This window comes from Diabrotica undecimpunctata, unplaced genomic scaffold (assembly GCF_040954645.1).
Source record: "Diabrotica undecimpunctata isolate CICGRU unplaced genomic scaffold, icDiaUnde3 ctg00002434.1, whole genome shotgun sequence".
NCBI classification, from domain to species: Eukaryota; Metazoa; Arthropoda; class Insecta; order Coleoptera; family Chrysomelidae; genus Diabrotica; species Diabrotica undecimpunctata.
In genome coordinates this window covers 1-20,575 of record NW_027313628.1, presented here as the reverse complement: position 1 = coordinate 20,575, position 20,575 = coordinate 1, and the positions used below count along the sequence as shown (strand labels likewise).

Below are 20,575 nucleotides of genomic sequence, written 5' to 3'. Positions count from 1 at the left end.
ACGCGCTATCTCAGAGTCTTTTAAAAGTATTAATAAATTTTTGAACTGATTCTTGTTTTCCTTTAAAATTTGAAGTTTTTCTGTCACCGCCTCTTTTTTCCTTTGGTGCTTCTCCTGTTTTTAAAAATGATTTCATAATGTAGGTGAGGCGATGTTTCGTAATATTTAGTATGTTTAAAAAAGCTTTCTGGCACACTGGAATATTTTGCTTTATTACACTATTCCGTACAAAGCATTTCACAGACGTTGTTTTTGCTTCATGTCTAGAGTTTTTTGGACGGTGACGTTTAGGTAGTTGAACTGTACAAAATTTTAGAATAAAGGAATCTTGACTAAGCTTGTCCTTAACTGCGTAAAACGCATCATGAAAACACTTGATATCTCTCATTGTTAGAGAAGAACATTGATAGGCCTTCGTTTTGTGGCCGCAAGTAGGGAATTGTGGTAACTGTGATGAAGAGTACCTGAAAAGATAACATATTTCAAAAAACTAATTATAATACTGACCTTATAAAATTAACAGTAGCTTGAACAAATCATTTGTTTTTTTTATTAGTTTTTTATAATATGTAAAATAGTTTTAATAATAAAATAAATCAAAAAATTATATGAATAAAATCTGAATACGGATGACATGTGCTCTTAAACCTAACCTTTCGAGTAAAAACTACAACTAAATTTTAAAGAACGTACCTCATTTTTTTCCGCACATTTTGCTGCCATGTGGACGGATTGCGAATTCGTTTGCGAGCTTTGTTGTTTTCAACAGGAGTTGTAATAGTTTCCATTTTAAAAAAGTAACAAAATAAAAAACAAACAGCTTGGCACCTTGGTTAAAAAGAAACTACGAGAAATTATAACGACAGCGACTCCAGACGACTCCTAGTGGTATATCACATGGTCACTACGAGGATTCTCATTGGTCAAACAGGACATTGCCGACTTTGATTCTAAACCGTTCATGGAGATTGCCGTGTTTGATTCTTAGGCTAAATTTATATGCTATTTTATAGGCGGATAATGCCGTTTTTGATTCTTATTCTCTTTATTTATGTATAGTGTTTTAAAATACGAACAATTTGGTGTAACTAACTCAATTTTGGTAAAAAGTGGAGATTGCCGACTTTGATACTAGGACCCTCATATATAGAACTTAGAAAATTATATATCGTTCACGGGTATTAGCGAATTCTACTTACGGATGTATAATTGGTTGAAGTTTAGAATACGCTAAAAAGATATCCAATCAATGATGCGCATAAATATAATTTGACGCAGATGGTCTCGATAGTGACAGTACTTTGACAATTCCAGGTTAGTATTTTCAGACATTTTACAGTAAAAATTTAATTTTTGTATTTATTGTCATAAAAATATTTTAAATATGCCGAGATATACCGAGAATGAACAAAGACTAATATTAAAATTATTAAATTTTTTTCAATTAGAAAAAGAGACTGGGACAACTTTATTACCAGTTTCTGCCGTTTGTGAAGTAAGTTTTAAATTATTCTAAAAAAAATTCATATTAGTAGTTTAAATACTATACATTTTAGCCATAGTGTTTGTAATAAATAATAATAAATACATAAATAAATCTTGGGTAATCAAGCACTTTCCTTGAAATGTATAGAATAGGAATTATGACAAACTGCCGTTCCAATATAATACACAATAAAAATTTTTATACAGGACGGGATCTCTAATATGTAAATTAAAAACAAATTTGAATTCTTAAAGTTTTTACTCCACATTTTCAAAAAATAACCTTTTCACATTTAGCCGATTACGATCCTTCAACTGTCAGATTTAACTAAAATGTCATGCAATAATTCTCGACATTCTTAAAATCCTATATGACGTCATAATTAGTGACACACTGAAAGAAGGGTTTGAGACAGACTTTATATAATAATTTTTGCGTAAAGAAATTAAACTAATTAATTTAACTGTTCATTTGTTTAGCACAAATATGCTGCCACTGGTTACAAATAGTTCAAAACCTAAGCAAACTTCACATATACAAAATAAAATCTAAAATAATTACTATTTTAATGGGAATAAGCCACAATTGAAGGTTAAATAGGTTTATTGACGTAATTTGTACTTCGGAAATCGCTGTCAAAATACAAAAATTAATAAATTAAACAAATTTTGTTTTTTGTTACTTGATGAAAAATTCTTCCTTAATTTTATTTAAATCATTTATATTGACAATTCAGACATATGTTATTATACATTTTAAAGTAGACGACTTTAAAATGATATTGCCAATATTGCTGAGTTGCGTACCTGGGACGACTTTATTGTAAGATAGTTCATTCGATTACATGAAATCAACTTTAACTTCCTTTCTACAGACAAGGGAAATACAACTGTGATAATGGATAAAATTCAATATGAAAACAAAATTAAAGATCTCATAACAAACGGACCTTAATTTACGAAATTAACAAAAGAACCAACAAAGCCGATGGAAAACAGAATATATAGAACTGTATTCAAGTTTAAAGATTGTTTAACAAATTATCAAAGAATATTAATCACACCTCATTACAGTAAAATCCCTCATTTTTATGGAGTACAAAAAGTTTATAAAGCGAATATACTACTTAGACCTACTTGTAGTACCATGAATTCTCCTTGTAGTGAACTGTCAAAATTTTTATTAAATAGTATACAACCATTTGCAAATAAAAATGACACGTTTATAAAAAATACACATTAAAAAAAAATCAAATATTGAATTTAATTTAAATAATATTTTAGTAAGTTTTGACATATTTAGTTAATTTACAAAATGTGCCATTAATAAAACTTTGAATATAATCAAGTCAAAATTACAGAGGGATGATACATTGGCAACTAGAAAAAGACTAAATATGTATATCAGCTATAATGGAGTTATTAACATTATGTACTGATAATACATATTTTCAACTAAATAATGAATTATATCAACAAAATTGTGGTCTAGCAATGGGCTCTAGTTTATTTCCATTATTAGCCGATATATTTATGGAAGATTTGGAAACAAATATTATTTCTAAACAAAATTTAAAACCCACAGTATGGTGTAGATATGAAGATGATGTATTCTCAATATCGCCTCATGGATCAGAGTTGCTGGACACATTCCTGAGTGATATAAAAGATAAAGAAGAAATAATACATTTACCATGGAAAAGGAATATAATAACACACTACCTTTCCTGGATGTTTTAATCTCTAAGAACAATATTGGATATGATACTCAGGTGTATGGAAAACCAACACATATCAACAGATATTTAAATTACAAGTCAAATCACAATATTAATATTAAAAAAAAATCGGTTGCCTGTAAAGTCGGTTTTATGGGCGAACATTTTACGTGACAACGTCTTTTTCTCGGTAGAATAATTATTGATATGAATATTATTAAATTGCACAATAGGAACAAGGAATTGAATGAAAATAAGAATTGCACAAATTTTAACTATAGAAATATATTTTGTTTACTAAAACATTGTACATGTAAACTTAAACTTAACTAATTTCTATTTGAGTGATTTTGTTGAGGATAGGACGATGATAGGAGAAATATGAAATGAAAGGAAGTGTTTCTGCTGTAATGTGTCTTCAACGCCAAAAACGCTCGAGAAAGACAGAGACACAAGCACGGAAGCACGCACCGATTTAACGCGCCTAATTCTCTAGTGCTGCGCGCGCAGCGGACCGATCATGTTTGAGTGGGAGAGAGACGCAAGGCATTCGCCGGTCCGGCGGGCCTCTCTCTCGTTCGGTGACTCACTGTAACAGACGTGAGCGGGCGTTACACTTTTTCATGAATGACTCCGAGCCACAACCTAATTTATGACGTTGTCACGTCAAAAATTCTTCTTTAATTTTATTTAAATCATTTATATTGACAATTCAGACATATATTATTATACATTATTATACAAGTCGTCTACTTTAAAATGATATTGGCAATATTGCTGAGTTGCGTACCTGGGACGACTTTATTGTAAGATAGTTCATTCGATTACATGAAATCAACTTTAACTTCCTTCCTACAGACAAGGGAAATGCAACTGTGATAATGGATAAAATTCAATATGAAAACAAAATTAAAGATCTCATAACAAACGGAACTTAATTTACGAAATTAACAAAAGAACCAACAAAGCCGTTGGAAAACAGAATATATAGAACTGTATTTAAGTTTAAAGATTGTTTAACAAATTATCAAAGAAAATATTAATCACACCTGATTACAGTAAAACCCCTCATTGTTATGGAGTACAAAAAGTTCATAAAGCGAATATACCACTTAGACCTATTTGTAGTACCATGAATTCTCCTTGTAGTGAACTGTCAAAATTTTTATTAAATAGTATACAACCATTTCCAAATAAAAATTACACATTTATAAAAAACACACAACATTTAAAAAAATATATCAAATATTGAATTTAATTAAATAATATTTTAGTAAGTTTTGATATAAATAGTTAATTTACAAAATGTGCCATTAACAAAACTTTAAATATAATCAAGTCAAAATTACAGAGGGATGATACATTGGCAACTAGAAAAAAACTAAATCTATCAGCTATAATGGAGTTATTAACATTATGTACTGATAATACATATTTTCAACTAAATAATGAATTCTATCAACAAAATTTTGGTCTAGCAATGAGCTCTAGTTTATCTCCATTATTAGCCGATATATTTATGGAAGATTTGGAAACAAATATTATTTCTAAACAAAATTTAAAACCCACAGTATGGTGGAGATATGAAGATGATGTATTCTTAATATCGCCTCATGGATCAGAGTTGTTGGACACATTCCTAAATGATATAAACGATAAAGAAGAAACAATACATTTACCATGGAAAAGGAATATAATAACACACTACCTTTCCTGGATGTTTTAATCTCTAAGAACAATATTGGATATGCGACTCAGGTGCATGGAAAACCAACACACATCAACAGATATTTAAAATACAAATTAAATCACAATATTAATATTAAAAAGAGAATCATTAAATCCTTATACGATAGAGCCAAAATTGCTTGTTCTAACGAAAATTCGTTCTCAGAAGAAAAACATTTATTAACATCTGTTTTATTAAAAAATGATTATTGTTTATAAATAGGAAATTTTTAACAATCGAACGAATATGACAGGACAGCTTAGAACGAGATCCTACAGCATATACAAGGAATAATACGAGGAAAATACCGTACATAAAAGGATTATCAAAAGAACTTAAAATGATAGAAAATTATTCAACATTTCAACAACATTCAAAACAAAAAACACATTGATATCTATTTTATCTAAAACTAAACCTAACAATGAACAAGAAAGAACAAAGAATTGTATTTATAAAATACCTTGTGAATACGATCAGTTTTATTTAGTTGAAACGTCAAGGTCACTAAATGTTAGAATAGGTGAACATCAATCTTATATTAAAATAGAGAATTTGATAGATCTCAAATATGTAAACACGCATGGAAAAATGAACATAGGGTTCAATGAAATGATTCAAATATAGTATTAAAAGAAACAGAGGGTAAAAAGAGAAAAATCAAAGAAGCGGCTCTAATTATGCTAAATATAACCAATTGTGTCGCAAATTTCTCTGCAAAATGCAGTAGGATCTGGTGACCCATATTAAAAGAAGAAGTTAATAAAAAGAAAATACCACAATTAGTAAGTCAATAACATATGTAGGATTTATGTTTTTTAACTAACAAACATATAAAAACATAGAATTTGGTGATTATTGAGAGTAAACTAAATGTAACACCAAATACTTACCATGTTGGGATAGTATTTTGAGGTTTTTTTCGTCGTGATTTACTATAGAATCACTAACAGGAGATTGTTACTGTCCTCATGACATGTGGTTGTCTTTTTAAAGACGAATTACATGCTATGATTTTTTCTAACGGATATTATCAAGTTAAAGTTGATTTCTTGTAATCGAATGACCTATCTTACAATAAAGTCGCCCAAGAAGGCAATATTATTTTAAAGTTGTCTACTTTAAAATGTATAATATATGTCCGAATTGTCAATATAAATAAGTCTGATAAAATTAAATTATTAGAAGAATTTATCACCAAGTAGCAAAAAACAAAATTTGTTTAATTTATTAATGTTTGTATTTTGAGAACGATTTCCGAAGTGGAGATTGAAACGTCAATAAACTTATTTTAACCTTCAATTGTGGCTTATACGTAATTAGTTTAAAATGCCACAAGAAAATAGCTTCAGAACAAAATCTAAAATGTATTTTAAAACAACTCAAAATACTAAAAAATTAAAAAAAAAAAATGAAAAATGATAGGTGATTTTGTATTCATAACTGGACCTCCACCAGCGTTTTAGAAATTAATGAAGGACAGTCTTTCATACAATTAACGATTTTAGAAAATAATTCTAGGTCTGCATGGTATTTTCGCACTTTTAACGTTGGTAATGAGAATAGAGAGTTATCAAGTAAAATTTTATCGTTCCGTTATTTTGACACGTAAACGCTATTTTTGTACGGTATAAGTTTTAACGGATATGTAATTTTAGAGTTATCAAATGGTCGAATTGGTGCTTCACGTTAATAGTTGGCAGCTGTCAGTCAAATTTTGTATGTGACAGCAAAATAATTAATTTAATAGAGCCTGAGCAAGCCAAACAGTATTTTCGGTTTAAAAAACAGGACATTCCAGAGGGTTGACTCCTCGCAATTCTTTTACTAGCAAAAGGTCATCAGTGCTTGTAAAACGCAGCCTTTTTGTATTTTTCACTATTTCCGTGTTCATAATTGATAAATATAATGGAATATAATAAAATGTTTTATTTTTCTCGCAGATGCTTAACCAAGAAAACAGAAACCACGTGTGTTAACCAATGCACAGAAATAAAATTACAGAACAAGAAGTTCAATCTCCGAGTCCCGAGTGTTGACGAATTGGTGCGATTCGCTGCTAACGTTACCGTATATCAAACCCGCTATTCGACGTACGGTAACGGAGCCCGTAAACATTAAAATCATTTGCGTTATTCAATTTTCATACTGCGCATGCTCCATCGCTAAAATAACGTTACCGTATTCTCACTCTTTCACTTGATAACTCTCTAATGTCTCTTGAAATGATGAAAAATCGTAAGAATATTCATTAATTTTTGAAATATTTGCTTTATATACTAGGTACCCTAGAAACCTTTTTTGCACTTGCTCAAGTCTGTGAATATCACATATTATATAATAGGGACTCCAGACTGAAGAACAATATTCTAATAGGAATCTAAAATGACTACAGTATAATATAATCGAATAGCTATAGTACTTTTAACGTCTGATGATTTTCTCTTAATAAATCCAAGTATACCTAGAGCTATAAAAACTTTCATGTCAATATTTTTGACAAATGAGTGTGAAGTCCATAACAACACCAAGATCTCGAATAGATGTGACTTAATAAAACTGTGAACCCTTTATTCTGTATTTATAATCAATTTTCTTTAGTTTCATTGTAAATATTATGGAGTGACACACTCTGAGATAGCGCGTAGATTATTGATCTTACACTATTCGTCCAGTGTAGCCAGATCTGCCTGATATTTAAGACAGTCCTCAGAGAATGATATTGTAAAATAACACTTTAGATTATCTGCGAACCTCTGTGGAACTACAGAGTAATTGGAAATTTTTTGTAGATAAAAAATTATTCACTTTTGCAGTTTGAAATCTTTCAAACAGATAACTATTCTAATAACAGAATGACGGTATTAGATTTTTGTTTTGATACAGTGCAGCAACAACCGTTGATACGTATTTCGACCTCCTTAAGTCTCTTCAGAACGGTATAGTCACTGCACTGTATCAAAACAAAAATCTAATACCGTCATCTGTTTTGTTATTTACTTCGTTGGAAGTACGAGAAACTGAATTCACTACGAATTTTGACTAGGATGAACGGCTTGTGGAATGCAATTTTAGATTCCCTTGCCGAGTAATTCATCCAGCTGTTTGTTTCGCAAATTTTAGGAAATACAGTGGTTAAGATTTGAATTCGGTTTCGCTAAGTAGAAATCGTTTGATTTCTCTTTTTATTCTAATAACGTTCGCTGAACACCAGCAATTTTTAGCTTGTTTAATAAAATTTTGTGATTGACCCTATCGAACGCCTTGGAAAAATCTGTGTTAACGGCATATATACCCCGATGTAAGGAATCTGAAAGATAGTCAACAAAAATGCAATTAAATTCAAATCCGCCGATCTCAGCTTTAAAAAACCAAACTGTTCCTCCTTCACAGGCAAACCTAATGTTGATCTGAAGGTATTAGCTATTATTTCCTCAAATAATTTTGTAATTGAACTATTACATAATGGTTTATATTTCTGATGCAAGAGATTCATTAAATAGAATATGAAGTGGATGTGATAGTACAAAACTAAAAATTTAAGAAGAGTAGGTGGAATACAATCAGGATCTGACAAGAAAGACTTCGCTTTCGCAAAAGCAAAATCACTTATACTTCATCTAATTTACTTACCGTTGCACGTCATAGCCCGTGAGGTCACATGGTACCAACACGAAATATTTAGGTGGTAGGTGTGTTCTTTTTTACAATCACTTTGCCGAGTACACTGGCATTACAGCCACTAGACATATTTTATTATATACGCTTAGAAATAATATTTAAAGATTTCTATTAACTTAAAGAAATAAACAATAATATGTTTCATTTAATTTGTATAAATGCATTATAAAGCGATTTTATAAAGAACATTTGTTCGAAACACACTGTAACTGTAATCGAACGAAGGTGATATTTTGGCATAAAGTAACGAAAAAAGTGTTGTTTTTGTTTAAGTATTCCATTTTACATCTTTATACGACGCATAAAAGCGGCTTAAATTGTTTTTAACAAGATTATTTTTTAACTCTTGTTTGATTCTATTTATTTACATTAAATATTAATTTGTTTTGTTATATAATCCACTTTTGCAATAATTATGTGACCTGTTTGATTTAAAACGGATTCAGGATTTTTTTATATTTTGGCGACTATGTCAACTTCGATCTCTGACATAGATAATGACGTGCAACCTAACTAAGTAAATTAGATGGACTGTAAATTTATATTTATTTACACTTATACTTACACATTGTTCTGAAATATTTCACTTCTGTCAAGCATGTTAAATGTATAACATAGTCCTTCGTCGGTAATTACAGGTTTAAATATCTTATTGCAATCGTAAGCTATTCCTATATATTCGCAACGCATAAATGGATCCGTACCTCGACTAATCTAAAAATTAGCTCAAATTATTGTATTATTTGTTTTGCTTAAGGCTTAAGAATGTTATTCAAAATTATGTTGCCTTTAAACTGATGGTTTTACTTTTTTTTATTTTTTTGAAACTTCTGTTGAAAAATTGGAATATACTGTTTAACGTTCTATTATAACCAAACTTTTTACGCCCATCACTCGAAAGAGTTTTTTTTTCTGTAATCGTTGATTTTTGTTTCACCTTTCTGTGTCCAGTAATAATCGAAAAAAGCGTGTTCCAATTTTAAAGAAAATTGCTAAAAAATACTGAAATCTAATAGTGAAACGTGTTACTCATCATTGGGCTTAGTTTCATCGTTATCGCCTTCGTGACGTCAAATCTCATGAACGTACGGTCAGTTAGTTCGTGTTAAAACTAATTTGAATGGAGAATAATGTATTTGTTGTCATTAAACTACCCGTCGGCCGGCGGCACTGAGTAAAGATGGTCTCGCGTAAGCAGTGTAGAAAAGTAAGTGATACGCCCATTTCAAATCGCAGTTGGCTTGAACTGCTAAAACAGCCTTAAGTTCAATTAAAAATAATATGTATAAAATAAAAATATTTTGTTTTGTTGGTGGATGATAACGAATTTGTTTTATCCATAGCCAGATATTTATAAAAAATATATATGTAATGAAACATGTGCGATATAGCAACTAAAGGAGAAGTAAACGGTAAAAAAGTAATAAGGCTATGGTTTTATTGTTATAGAAGGTTTCACATATAAGTAAATTAAAGTGTAATGTTATTGAAAAAAAATTGCCTGACCTAAATTTTATATCATTTTATCAGATGATCATGGTACAACTTAAGGACACGAGATGCAGCAAAAGAAATGAAAATAAAATGGATAAAAAGATAGATATACTAAAAATTGAGAAGACATATCACATACTAAACATACATACAAACGTACTAAACAAATAACAGAATAAATAATGAATTATGGTACTAATATTTTATGCCTTTCCACAAAGACAAAACATGCATATATTTTTTGTTAAGTTGTAAAAAAGAGCTATTGAAAATTATTTAACTTGGTAACAGTAATTTTTCGATCAAATTACTAATAATTATTACGTAATGCATCTCTGGCATGGGGACACATAAGCAAAACAAAAGCAACAAGAAGAAGATACAAGCAGCACACAACAACTGCGTTAGCTACAAATGTGCCCAGGTACGTCGCTTTACGCTTCCTGTTCAAGCTAACTATGATGGTAGAAAAAGCCAGAATAATAATTCGCTGAGCTACAAGACCACCCTAGCCGGATCCTGCGAGAGATATTAAGGTATGATGCATACCAACGATGGAAGAAAAGAAGATCCATGCAGCAAATAATAGCAAATATATAATAAAGTCTAGATAATCGTAGCTCTACCAAAACAAGATTACTCGGCACTTTTGGTATTGCAATATATAGACTAATGTGTTTTTTATTGTAACAATATGTATCGCCTCGATACCGTCAGCGCTTTGTGCACACGATCGGGCGTATAAAAGAGCTGCCGCCGCAAGAGAATGAGAGTTTAATCGAAATATTGATCTGACAACAACTCCACTGGCCCTAGGGTACTGACTGAAGACCAACCACTTCTGCTAGAGCATTGACCTAGTGGCAGTTCCGTACCCGGTCTTGAAGTATTGATTTGAGACATACCTATTTCTTCCTGTAACCAAGTACTGATTGGTCACCGTCCGTTCCTCGCCAGGCCGAGTATTAATTGGTGCGTTATATCCGTATTTCTTCAATCCGTTTCCTACCGTTTGTATGTATTAACACAATGTAATTGCTATTTAGATTTTATGTCATTAATTGTATCTTATTTTTCGCAGATACTAAACATTGGGTCATATCGCCATGGATGCCGTCGTTGCCAGGATTAACGTTTTAATTTTTATTGTATATACTTCCTAGGATCTTATTTAAACCTGTGTTTTACTGAGTGCTGTCTAAAAAAGCTACCTGTCACATTACGTTATAGACAATCCTGGAAAAAAGATCATACAAACATAAAAAACGGTTCTCAGCAACCAAAAAAATTAAAAAATACTAACAAAAGGCAAAAGTCATAAACACTTCTTTTAACTTTTTAACATTAGAAGGGCCGGCGCTTGACACATACTTAGAATTGCCGCAGCCGTCATTTTGACAATCGGACTTAAGAAAGCAGTTGTTCCTTACTTTAATTTAAGTTAAATGCAAATTATTATATACAATCCAACACGTTGTAGAACACATGCACAGGCTACCTTCGGCTACCAGCTCTCATTGTATATTTGCGTGCTATTTGATCGACTATATCAACACCAAATTTTGTTGGGTTAAAAGAAGCAAAAGTTTTAGGGAGTTTTTTAGCATATTTACAAATTTTAACTTGTCGAGATCTTATTGTACTCAAGATTATTACACTTTTTGTCGACTTTCCTTGGTAGAGAGTAAGAGTTGTGTCGTTGTCCGCCTTCAAAATGAACGACGTATAACGAGAGGCTCTAATGCTAACGCAAACTTATCTACGGTAATAATTTGTTTGATAACAGGTGGTTCTCACACATTGGACCTCAAACGATTAATATCCAAATGACTCATATTATAGGCACCAGAAGCATAAAGCAAAGAAATAAATGCTTCTACTTCTGGAAAAGAAATGATCCACCTTTCATTAGTTGAGTGTCGGCGGGCTTTAGGCACTGTGCAGATCCTTATGCGACGTAGCATTCAATCGTTGGACAATGAGATTCTCTTGTCAACACAATCAACACAAGTCCACTCTCATTTTACCATGTCTGCCGGAACCTCGCATCATTATTTGTTGATTCGAACTATTTTCAGTAGATGTGCTTAAGACCAGGTAATTTAAGCAAATATTTATCTGACTCTGATTCACTCGACGAAGAGCCCGGCACAAAATCCGTATCTCGAAGGGAGTCATCATGACAAACCGTGTAATTATCATTATCACTCTCGTCACCTGACACATCAGCTGATCCGTTTTGAAAATTTACTAATTCTATCATTTCCGCCTTAGTCAAAAATTTACGAAAACTCATATTAAAATACAAAATAAATTCAAACAAAACTATTTAGGTGTGCACACTGATAAAGCAGACAGCAATTTAGTCAGCTACTAAGACAGCATTTAAAAACTTAATTAAACTATGAAACAATTTAATGTAAAACATAACATCAACGATACTCTAGAGGACTTCAATAATATCATTATATATAGCGCAAAACAGTTTATAGGTAAAACAAAACTGCCAAAAAATCATACATCCGTACCAAAGTGGATGTCCGTATCCGTAAAATTCTAATATAAACAGCTCCACGCCAATAAGTAAAGTTTGGAAAAAATACGCAAAATTTCAGGCTTTCAACAGTCACCTACAGTATCAACACTGAAGCTGAATAGCCAAATTATTACATCACCAACAGAAATTGCCAATATATTAGCATACAATTATACAAAAATATCTTACAATGAAAATACAATCCGGAAATTGTAGTACAATTTCATATGCCATGAGCAATATTCCTCTATATCTTCTCCTAACGCTATATGAATTAAACAATTCACTTTTAAATTTGAAGAACACTTGTCCTGGACCAGATGATATACAGTGGTGTTAAAAAGTCCTGCATCACCTTACCAAATACATGAAAATAGAAGTTTAAGGCATTTACCTTAAATATTTTTTAACCATTTACTATCTACATCAAACAAGCATTTTAACACAATATTATAAAATGGAAACACAGCAAAAATTTTGATTAATAAAAAAAAATGTAATTCGGAAATTTTTTTATTCACTATTACAAAAATTAGGCTATTTACATCAAGAAGATATTGTACATCACATTGACGTAATTTAAACTAATATTAATATTTAATTGGCCAGCCCTTGTTTTTAATAACTAGTTCACATCTTTTGTGTATGGAGTTTATTAATTTTTGCAGTTCCTCCATGGAAATACAGTAATGGCAAACGTGGATTAGAGATTCGATTAATTTCATTTTATTTGTGGGTTTGATTTTAGAAATGATGTTTGTTATCCTTTGCCACAAATTCTCGATGGGATTGAGGTCCGGGGATTGCGCTGGCCAGTCCATCCTATCAATTTCATTACTCTCCATCCAAATTTTAACCAATTTTGCTCTATGGCAAGGAGCATAATCATCCTGAAAAATGAATTTTTCTTCGCCAAACAGGTCTTTTCCAGTACGCAGCATCTTATTCTGTAGTACCTCAATGTATTTGGTAGCAGTCATCATCCCAGAGACAACGTGTAGGCGACCAACTCCTCAAGCGGACGTGCAACACGATATCATAACGGAGTTTGGATGTTTAATTGTGGGAAGAACACATTTTGGAGAAAATTCTTCACCAGGAAATCTTCTGACGTAGACAGTTCTAGCATAATTATTAATATTAAAAGTGGATTCATCACTAAACAGTATACTCTGCCACTGCTATGCTGTCCAGATTCGATGTTCCTTGGCCCATTTCAAACGGTGCAATCTTTGCTTTTCTGTGGTCAGCCACTACGCGGTCTGTTGTCGATTTTTTCTTATTTAGCATACCTACTTCTTAACGACTCTAATTACTGTAGATTGATTACAGTTTACTGCGGATGCTATTTCACGACTAGATTTGTCGTTTTTATGGTGAAAAATAATTTCAAAACGCTATTCGTCCGATAATTTAGTTTGTTTGGTCTAGGATGACATTTTGACCTTTTTATCAAAAATCAAAGAGCAAATAAATGTGTTAGGGTAACTACAGTGTTTATATAGTCAAAATATGTGGCAAATTTGTTATTAAGATTTAATTTAATAGTACTTTAACGACTCAATAATCACCTCATAATTTTCTCGGATTATGGGAAATCCCTTCAATCAGAGTATTTTCTTATATCTTATATATATCTTATATTTTCTATCTTTTCTGTAGAGTTTTGAGCTAGTGATTAAAAAAACATTAGTAAGTATACCGATAATGCTAATTACAAGCAGAAACTTAAAATGAATTAGCGAAAATATACAAAAAACTTGTGTTAAACCTCAAAAACTATAAGGCGCTTAGGTGGTGCAGGACTTTTTAACACTACCGTACCATCCATTTTTCTGAAACAACTTCCCAATTCAGTCATAAAGGTAATGCTACATATATTTAGTTTCATATGGCAGCAACAACAGTACCCCACAATTTGGACCAAGGCTATTCCATAGCCTTGTTCTTCCACTTTTTAAACCTCAAAGTTCCCGTCTAGACTCCGAGACCTACAGACTCATAAGTTTTATGTGTGGTGTATGGGAAAATTGGGGCTCTCAACTATAGATGATCAATGATACAATGAGTGGGTTGGCAGAATCCTTTGATTATACTCAAGTGAATGGTTTACTAGAATTATGATTTGACTCACACTTCGGGTTAAAAAGCTAGAACTTTAAAATATACACGTCATTTAAAATTATGTTACTTGTACTTACTTCTTCGAGTACTCTATAAAAATCATCAGTGAAAACTTCTTTGTCCGAATATTTGACATAACTGTTTTCTTCACAAACTAGACCCATATAATCAACAACTGTACGTCTAAAATTAAAATTAAACAAATATTGTAAAAATCTCTAGAAAATATCCATTTCATTTTGTTTTAAAAATGTACAGATTGTAGCAAAATACTATATTGGTTAAGTATATTGAAGATGATTCACATAAACAAACTCAAAATTGTATCAATAATAAGACCGATATTAAAGATCTCTCCAATATATCACAACTTGTAACCACAATGTAATAAGTTAAGCTGTCCGAAAATGTACAATTGACATACAGTAAAACCTCCCTTAACCGAAAGCTTTTTAACCGAAACTTCGTTTAACCGAAACGGCTGACAGTTTCAATAATTTCGTCAATAAAAAGTAAATGTTTGTCGCAAAACGTAAACAATTCCGTTAATTTCACTCACCGATTGATGTCTATGTGTGTTGGGAAATCACAAAAACCAAGAGCTCTAAAAAATATTTCCGAAAAGCCACTTTAAGTTATAGAAGCCAAAAAAGTTCATGGATGTCGACCACTTTATTTTTAGAATGGTTCAAAAATGAATTCGTCTCGAGTGTAAAATCCTTTTTAAAATCGAAAAACCTTCCCATCAAAGCATTGTTGCTTGTTGACAACTCAAGGTGCCCTGACCCACAAAATCTACAAAATGGTGACAATTGTCAAATTTTGCCACCGAATGTCACAAGCTTAATTCAGCCGTTAGACCAGGGAGTCATAGAGACATTCAAGAGATATTATAGAGGAGCATTCTTAAGACATCGGTTATTACAGGAGACGAATTAATCCATAAGTGTTCCCGAAATTCTCAAATCTTTAACAAGGAAACATGTTTATTGGTGATTAAATGAGTCGTGGGCCAAGATCAAATCTTCAACTTTGGAAAAATGCTGGAACAAACCTTTTCATAAGATTTTGATTGACGATCCTGAAGAAGAAAATGGTAAGGAAACGACAGAAGAAATTAAACCTTTCATTAAAAATTTGCCGGGATATGACGAAATTAACTAAGAAGAGATACGTGAGTGGTTAGCAGCTGATGACTCAGAACGTGAATTCATCGACCAGGACATCATTGATATGGTTCTTTATCAAGACAACCTGAGCATATCAGACGACGAAGATGACGACCCAAGAGGCAACAGGCAGCACAAGACCGTCGACGAGATTTTCAATGCTTTATAGGAAAGAATTTTATACAGTAGGCTTAATTAGTTAGGTACACGACTAGGTTCTTAATTTTTGTTGTCATTGCATAAAGTTTTGTCCTTTTCAGACTGCTTTACGTTTCGTCGAACAATCGAATGAGGCAAACTCATGCCGTTCTGCAGATTAACGATGGAGGGAGAGAGAAACATCGTTGTTAAACGAAAACGCAAAAAAATAGCAGATTTCTTTAAAAAAGCATGTTCAACTTGTTCATTTTTCTTAATTTTATTACTTTATTTTGGATTTACTTATTAGAAAACATTACGAAATCAACTCAGAGTATTTTTTAATACCAATACTGTGATCAAGAATATTATAAAAAACAATGTTATTTTTAACCGAAATTCTTGTTATCCGAAACGGCCTCCCCCCCCCCAATTATTTTTGGTTAACGGAGGTTTTACTGTATATTTTAAATACGACCCTGAACCAGTCGTATGTTCAAATTTCAGACATGTTTTAAGGTAAAATATCACTTTTACATTTCATTGCAAACTAATAAACATAGAAACTAGTAAATATGAATTGTATTACGTAGTGTTAATATAACTAAAGTGCTTATTGCAAATATCAAACAGACGAAACGTTTAAGCAATAAATAAATTTTTTAGTTACAACAAAATTTTAATGGACTCTGAGATAGCGACATAGAATTAAAAAGTTGCAAATACTTACTCTCTTTCAGTAAGATTTTGTTTGTTAAGAAACTTCTTAACGATTCCCATATGACTATAAAGTGCTTGGGTTGATTTTGTTTCTGGACAAATGGTCACTGCGGGAAACGGTATGGAGTAAATTGGAGTTTCTTTTGTAGCAAAACTTACGATTACAGGAGCCCTTAACCATTTCTTATAAACTTCTCTAATGGAGATTATACAAGCAACTAGTGTCACGGTGAACACTACAAACCACCATCCTCTAAAATAAAATCTGTAGTTTAACAACTTTCTAACAATATAAGAACGTCAACATAAAGCAACAATGTTTTATTTATTTTTTGAAATTTGTTTGACTGTCTAGTGTATTAATTCGAAAAAAATAAATTAATTTATTTAAAAATAAAGTATAGTTCTTAAAATATTGCTGGTTTCAAATGCATTGACCAGAACTTCTCACAACAGTAATGCTTAAGCTAACGAAGCATTGGCGTTCCAAAAAATACTTATAATTAACTACTACTACTACTACTACTATCGGTTTCCAGCGTTCTTCGACGCCTTCCGACTCCTAACCGCCATTCTTCTCTATTTAACCATAGGCCTGGACGGATTTCTCTTTCCTCTAGATCTTTTTCAATTCCCTCTTTCCAGCTTCTTCTCGGCCTTCCTCTTTTTCTTCTCATACCATGAAGATAACTTGGTAACTGAGTTAGTCAGCTAGTTACCAGCTGATGTCCGTTTGAAGAGGATTACTCTCCGGACGCTGGTACTCACGTGAGGCATGGTTATGTGTTGCCTGAAGTTAAATCTAATAAAGTATTCAACGTCACTCACTTTTAAACAACAACATGTACATTTTTTGGTAACTTAAATTTTTTGTAAAGGGTTGTACCCCAATATTTTGGTGGCTCAGGCATGTTAACCTGCTTTTTAACCTGATGATGGAATTATTATTCCAAAAACGTTTGTGTTTTTTGATGTAGCCCTTTTAAGGGTTTTTAAATATACCTAAATACAAAGATTTAAACCTCTTTTTGTGATACATGGTATACAACCAGCTGCAGGAATTATTTTCCTTGTAGATTTTGTAAATTGAGAGTACAAGTGGTCTACTGTGGATCGCCCAGCTCTAAAACCAGCTTGCTCCTCTGCTTATCTGCTCTGCTAATCTCTATAGTCATTTTCTATTTTGTTCTTAATAAGTTTCCCATACATCCCACTTATTGTGCTGTTTGCCGCAATTCCTCTGTAATTTTCACACTCATCCTTGCTGCCCTTTTTGTGGATAGTTGACATGATAGATAATTTCCATTCTTTTAGTAATTCGACCCCATTCAAGCAGTCTTAAAAGAGTTTTGTTAACTGTTCCTGGAGTTTGTCTGTGCCGGCTTTCACTAATTCTGCAGGGATGTCACCAGGACCAGGGAATTTTCGATTTTTCATGGATTTGGTTATTTCTTCCATCTCTGATTTACTTATTTGTAATGGTGATGAATCTATACGTATACCTATCGTATTGTCTTCCATGTTAGTAAATTCTGGTCTTTGTTCTGTTAGTAGTCTTTTGAAAAATTCTTCCCATTTTTCTGTTGTTATTGGTGATATAACGTCTTTTTTTTATTATTTCTCATACTTTTAATCAATCTCCAACTCTCTGTGCTTATACTACCTCCTATGTAGGTGTTGATCTTTTGGCAGTTCTGTTCCCATGATTCGTTCTTTTTTTGAGTTATCTTTTTTCTAATTTTGGCTTGACTTATCGTATCGTTTTGTTGTTAATAATGTTTGGTATTTCCGACGTTTACCTCTAATTTCCTTCTTTATTCATCCCACCAGTATGGTTTTATTCCTTTATGGTTTTCGTCACATTTTCCCAGTGCTTCTTCTGCTGCTAAATGAATCGACCTTTTGATGTGTTCGTAGTGTTCTTCGGTATTTTCAAAACTACCCGTTTCTAATTTTTGGTCTAATCGTTTTTTATACAGTAGATTTACACTCTCATGGTTTAAACTGTCTAGGTTGTACCGTACTTGTTTTATTAGCTGATTTGACTCGATGTGCTCTTTTTCTTTTTCGTGTCTGTTAGGGAGTACCGCTTTAAATTTTAGCAGGTGATGATCGGTACCACATGATGGCTCTCTGGCCACTCGCACATCTTGTATTTTAATTGTAGTTCTCTGTCTTACGATGCTATAATCTATTATAGATTTCAGGTTTCTGGTCTGTTGTATATACGTGTATTTGTGTATATCGCGATGTGGATAAAATCCATTTAATAATTTTAAGTTATTTTGTGTGCATGTTGTTATTATCTGGTTCCATTATCATTTCTGGCACTCTGAGATAGCGCGTCTACCACTTTGTTGTTCAATTCCCGTCCAACTCTGCTGTTACAGTCTCCTAGAAGTATGATCTCCCTAGATGTTCCTACTTTTATAATTTCATCGTTCAGTTGTTCGAAAAATGCATCTTTACTGTTGACTAATATAGACGTCCTCATTAATTCCATATACACCTAGTATGGCTATTCTGCTTCCTTTTATCGTGATGTTCATTTTTATCAATCTCTGATTAATTGCTTCCCAAGAGGTAATATGTCTTCTTAAAGTTTTACGAATAATAATAGCAACACCTTGTTGTGCTCTTTGGTCTTTCGTTACTCCACTATAGAACAGGTCATAGTGACTCCACTTTTCAGAACCCATACCCTTCTTTTTAGTTTCTGTAAGCACCGCGATATCTAACTCTGCATTTTTGAGTTTTGACATGATTTCTGGTGTTTTTCGGGAGATAGCTTGCACATTCCATGTACAAAAATTCATTAATCGTTTTCTTTGCTGTTTTCGTCTATTGTGTTTCCAATCTTTTGTTCCGAGGCTTTGGTTAGGCTTCTTAATATTGTACGTATTTTATGAGTACCGAGGAGTTGGCCCGGTGCCTCAACCCTCAACCTGGAGGGTCAGGGATTTTACATCAGAGTATCCTTCTCGAATGCGAGTTGCTTCCACTACAGCTAGAGAGTCTCACCTGCCCTTCGATTTTAAACAAGCCCTAAAACCAGGGTGCTGCTACTTCCGTCCTCCAGACCGTTGTGAAGATCTTCTTCTCCACCCTGGATGCCGTTGTGGACTTCATCCGTGACCCTGGACAAGGGACCCTTAGCAGGTACTAGTTTCCCGGGTCAGGAAACACCTGGAATCTGCGGAAGGCAGGTATTGATTCACTTGTCCTGATAGGACTATCCAAAAAGGAGTTCCTACCCGTACCATAATTAACAATAGATCAAATTGTTAAAGATAGGTACAAAATAGACGAAATGTTAAGATTGTAGCAATTTTTTTTTGTTCTTTTGGAAACATTGGTTTGAGACTGAACTGTTTATGTATCGATGATGTATTGTACGCCATATACCAATTTTTTCTTCTTTTTCAAGACTGTGTATTAACGTTTTGGATTTATGTTCTTCTTTTGTCATTCTGGGAGTTTCCTGACTTCCCTCAATCTGTGATCAATCCCGAAGGATATTCTTACAAAACTTTTCGTCATCCTGTTTTTAGTGGATAATCATAGCGAAGCTTGCTTAAGCTACTTTTTTTGCCACACGCCTTTGTTGAGTACCCTCCTTTCGCTTCCAGGAACTTCAACACTGGCCTGTTTCACCATTTTGGTTAGGCTAGAGCATTTTCATAAAAATCTGCCATCGGTTGTTGTGCTTATGAGCTAACGAACTGTACTTGGTGTCGATTCATCAAGTCGAGCATCCAGTTTAATACTCTGAGATAGCGCG

The 20,575-nt window shown here is 32.6% G+C and overlaps 1 protein-coding gene across 1 annotated transcript; it reads right to left on the bottom strand.

Moving 5' to 3' along the window:
• Positions 1–306: 306 nt before the first annotated feature.
• On the bottom strand, positions 307–19,556 carry LOC140431989 (pickpocket protein 28-like; the record flags this gene model as incomplete). The annotated part of the gene is made up of 5 exons (XM_072519856.1): positions 19,264–19,556; positions 16,805–17,047; positions 14,845–14,950; positions 9,179–9,327; positions 307–464 (listed from the first exon to the last, which is right to left on the bottom strand). Coding segments are annotated over exons 1-5 (949 nt in total), but the record flags the coding sequence as incomplete, so codon positions are not given.
• Between the last annotated feature and the right edge of the window lie 1,019 nt (positions 19,557–20,575).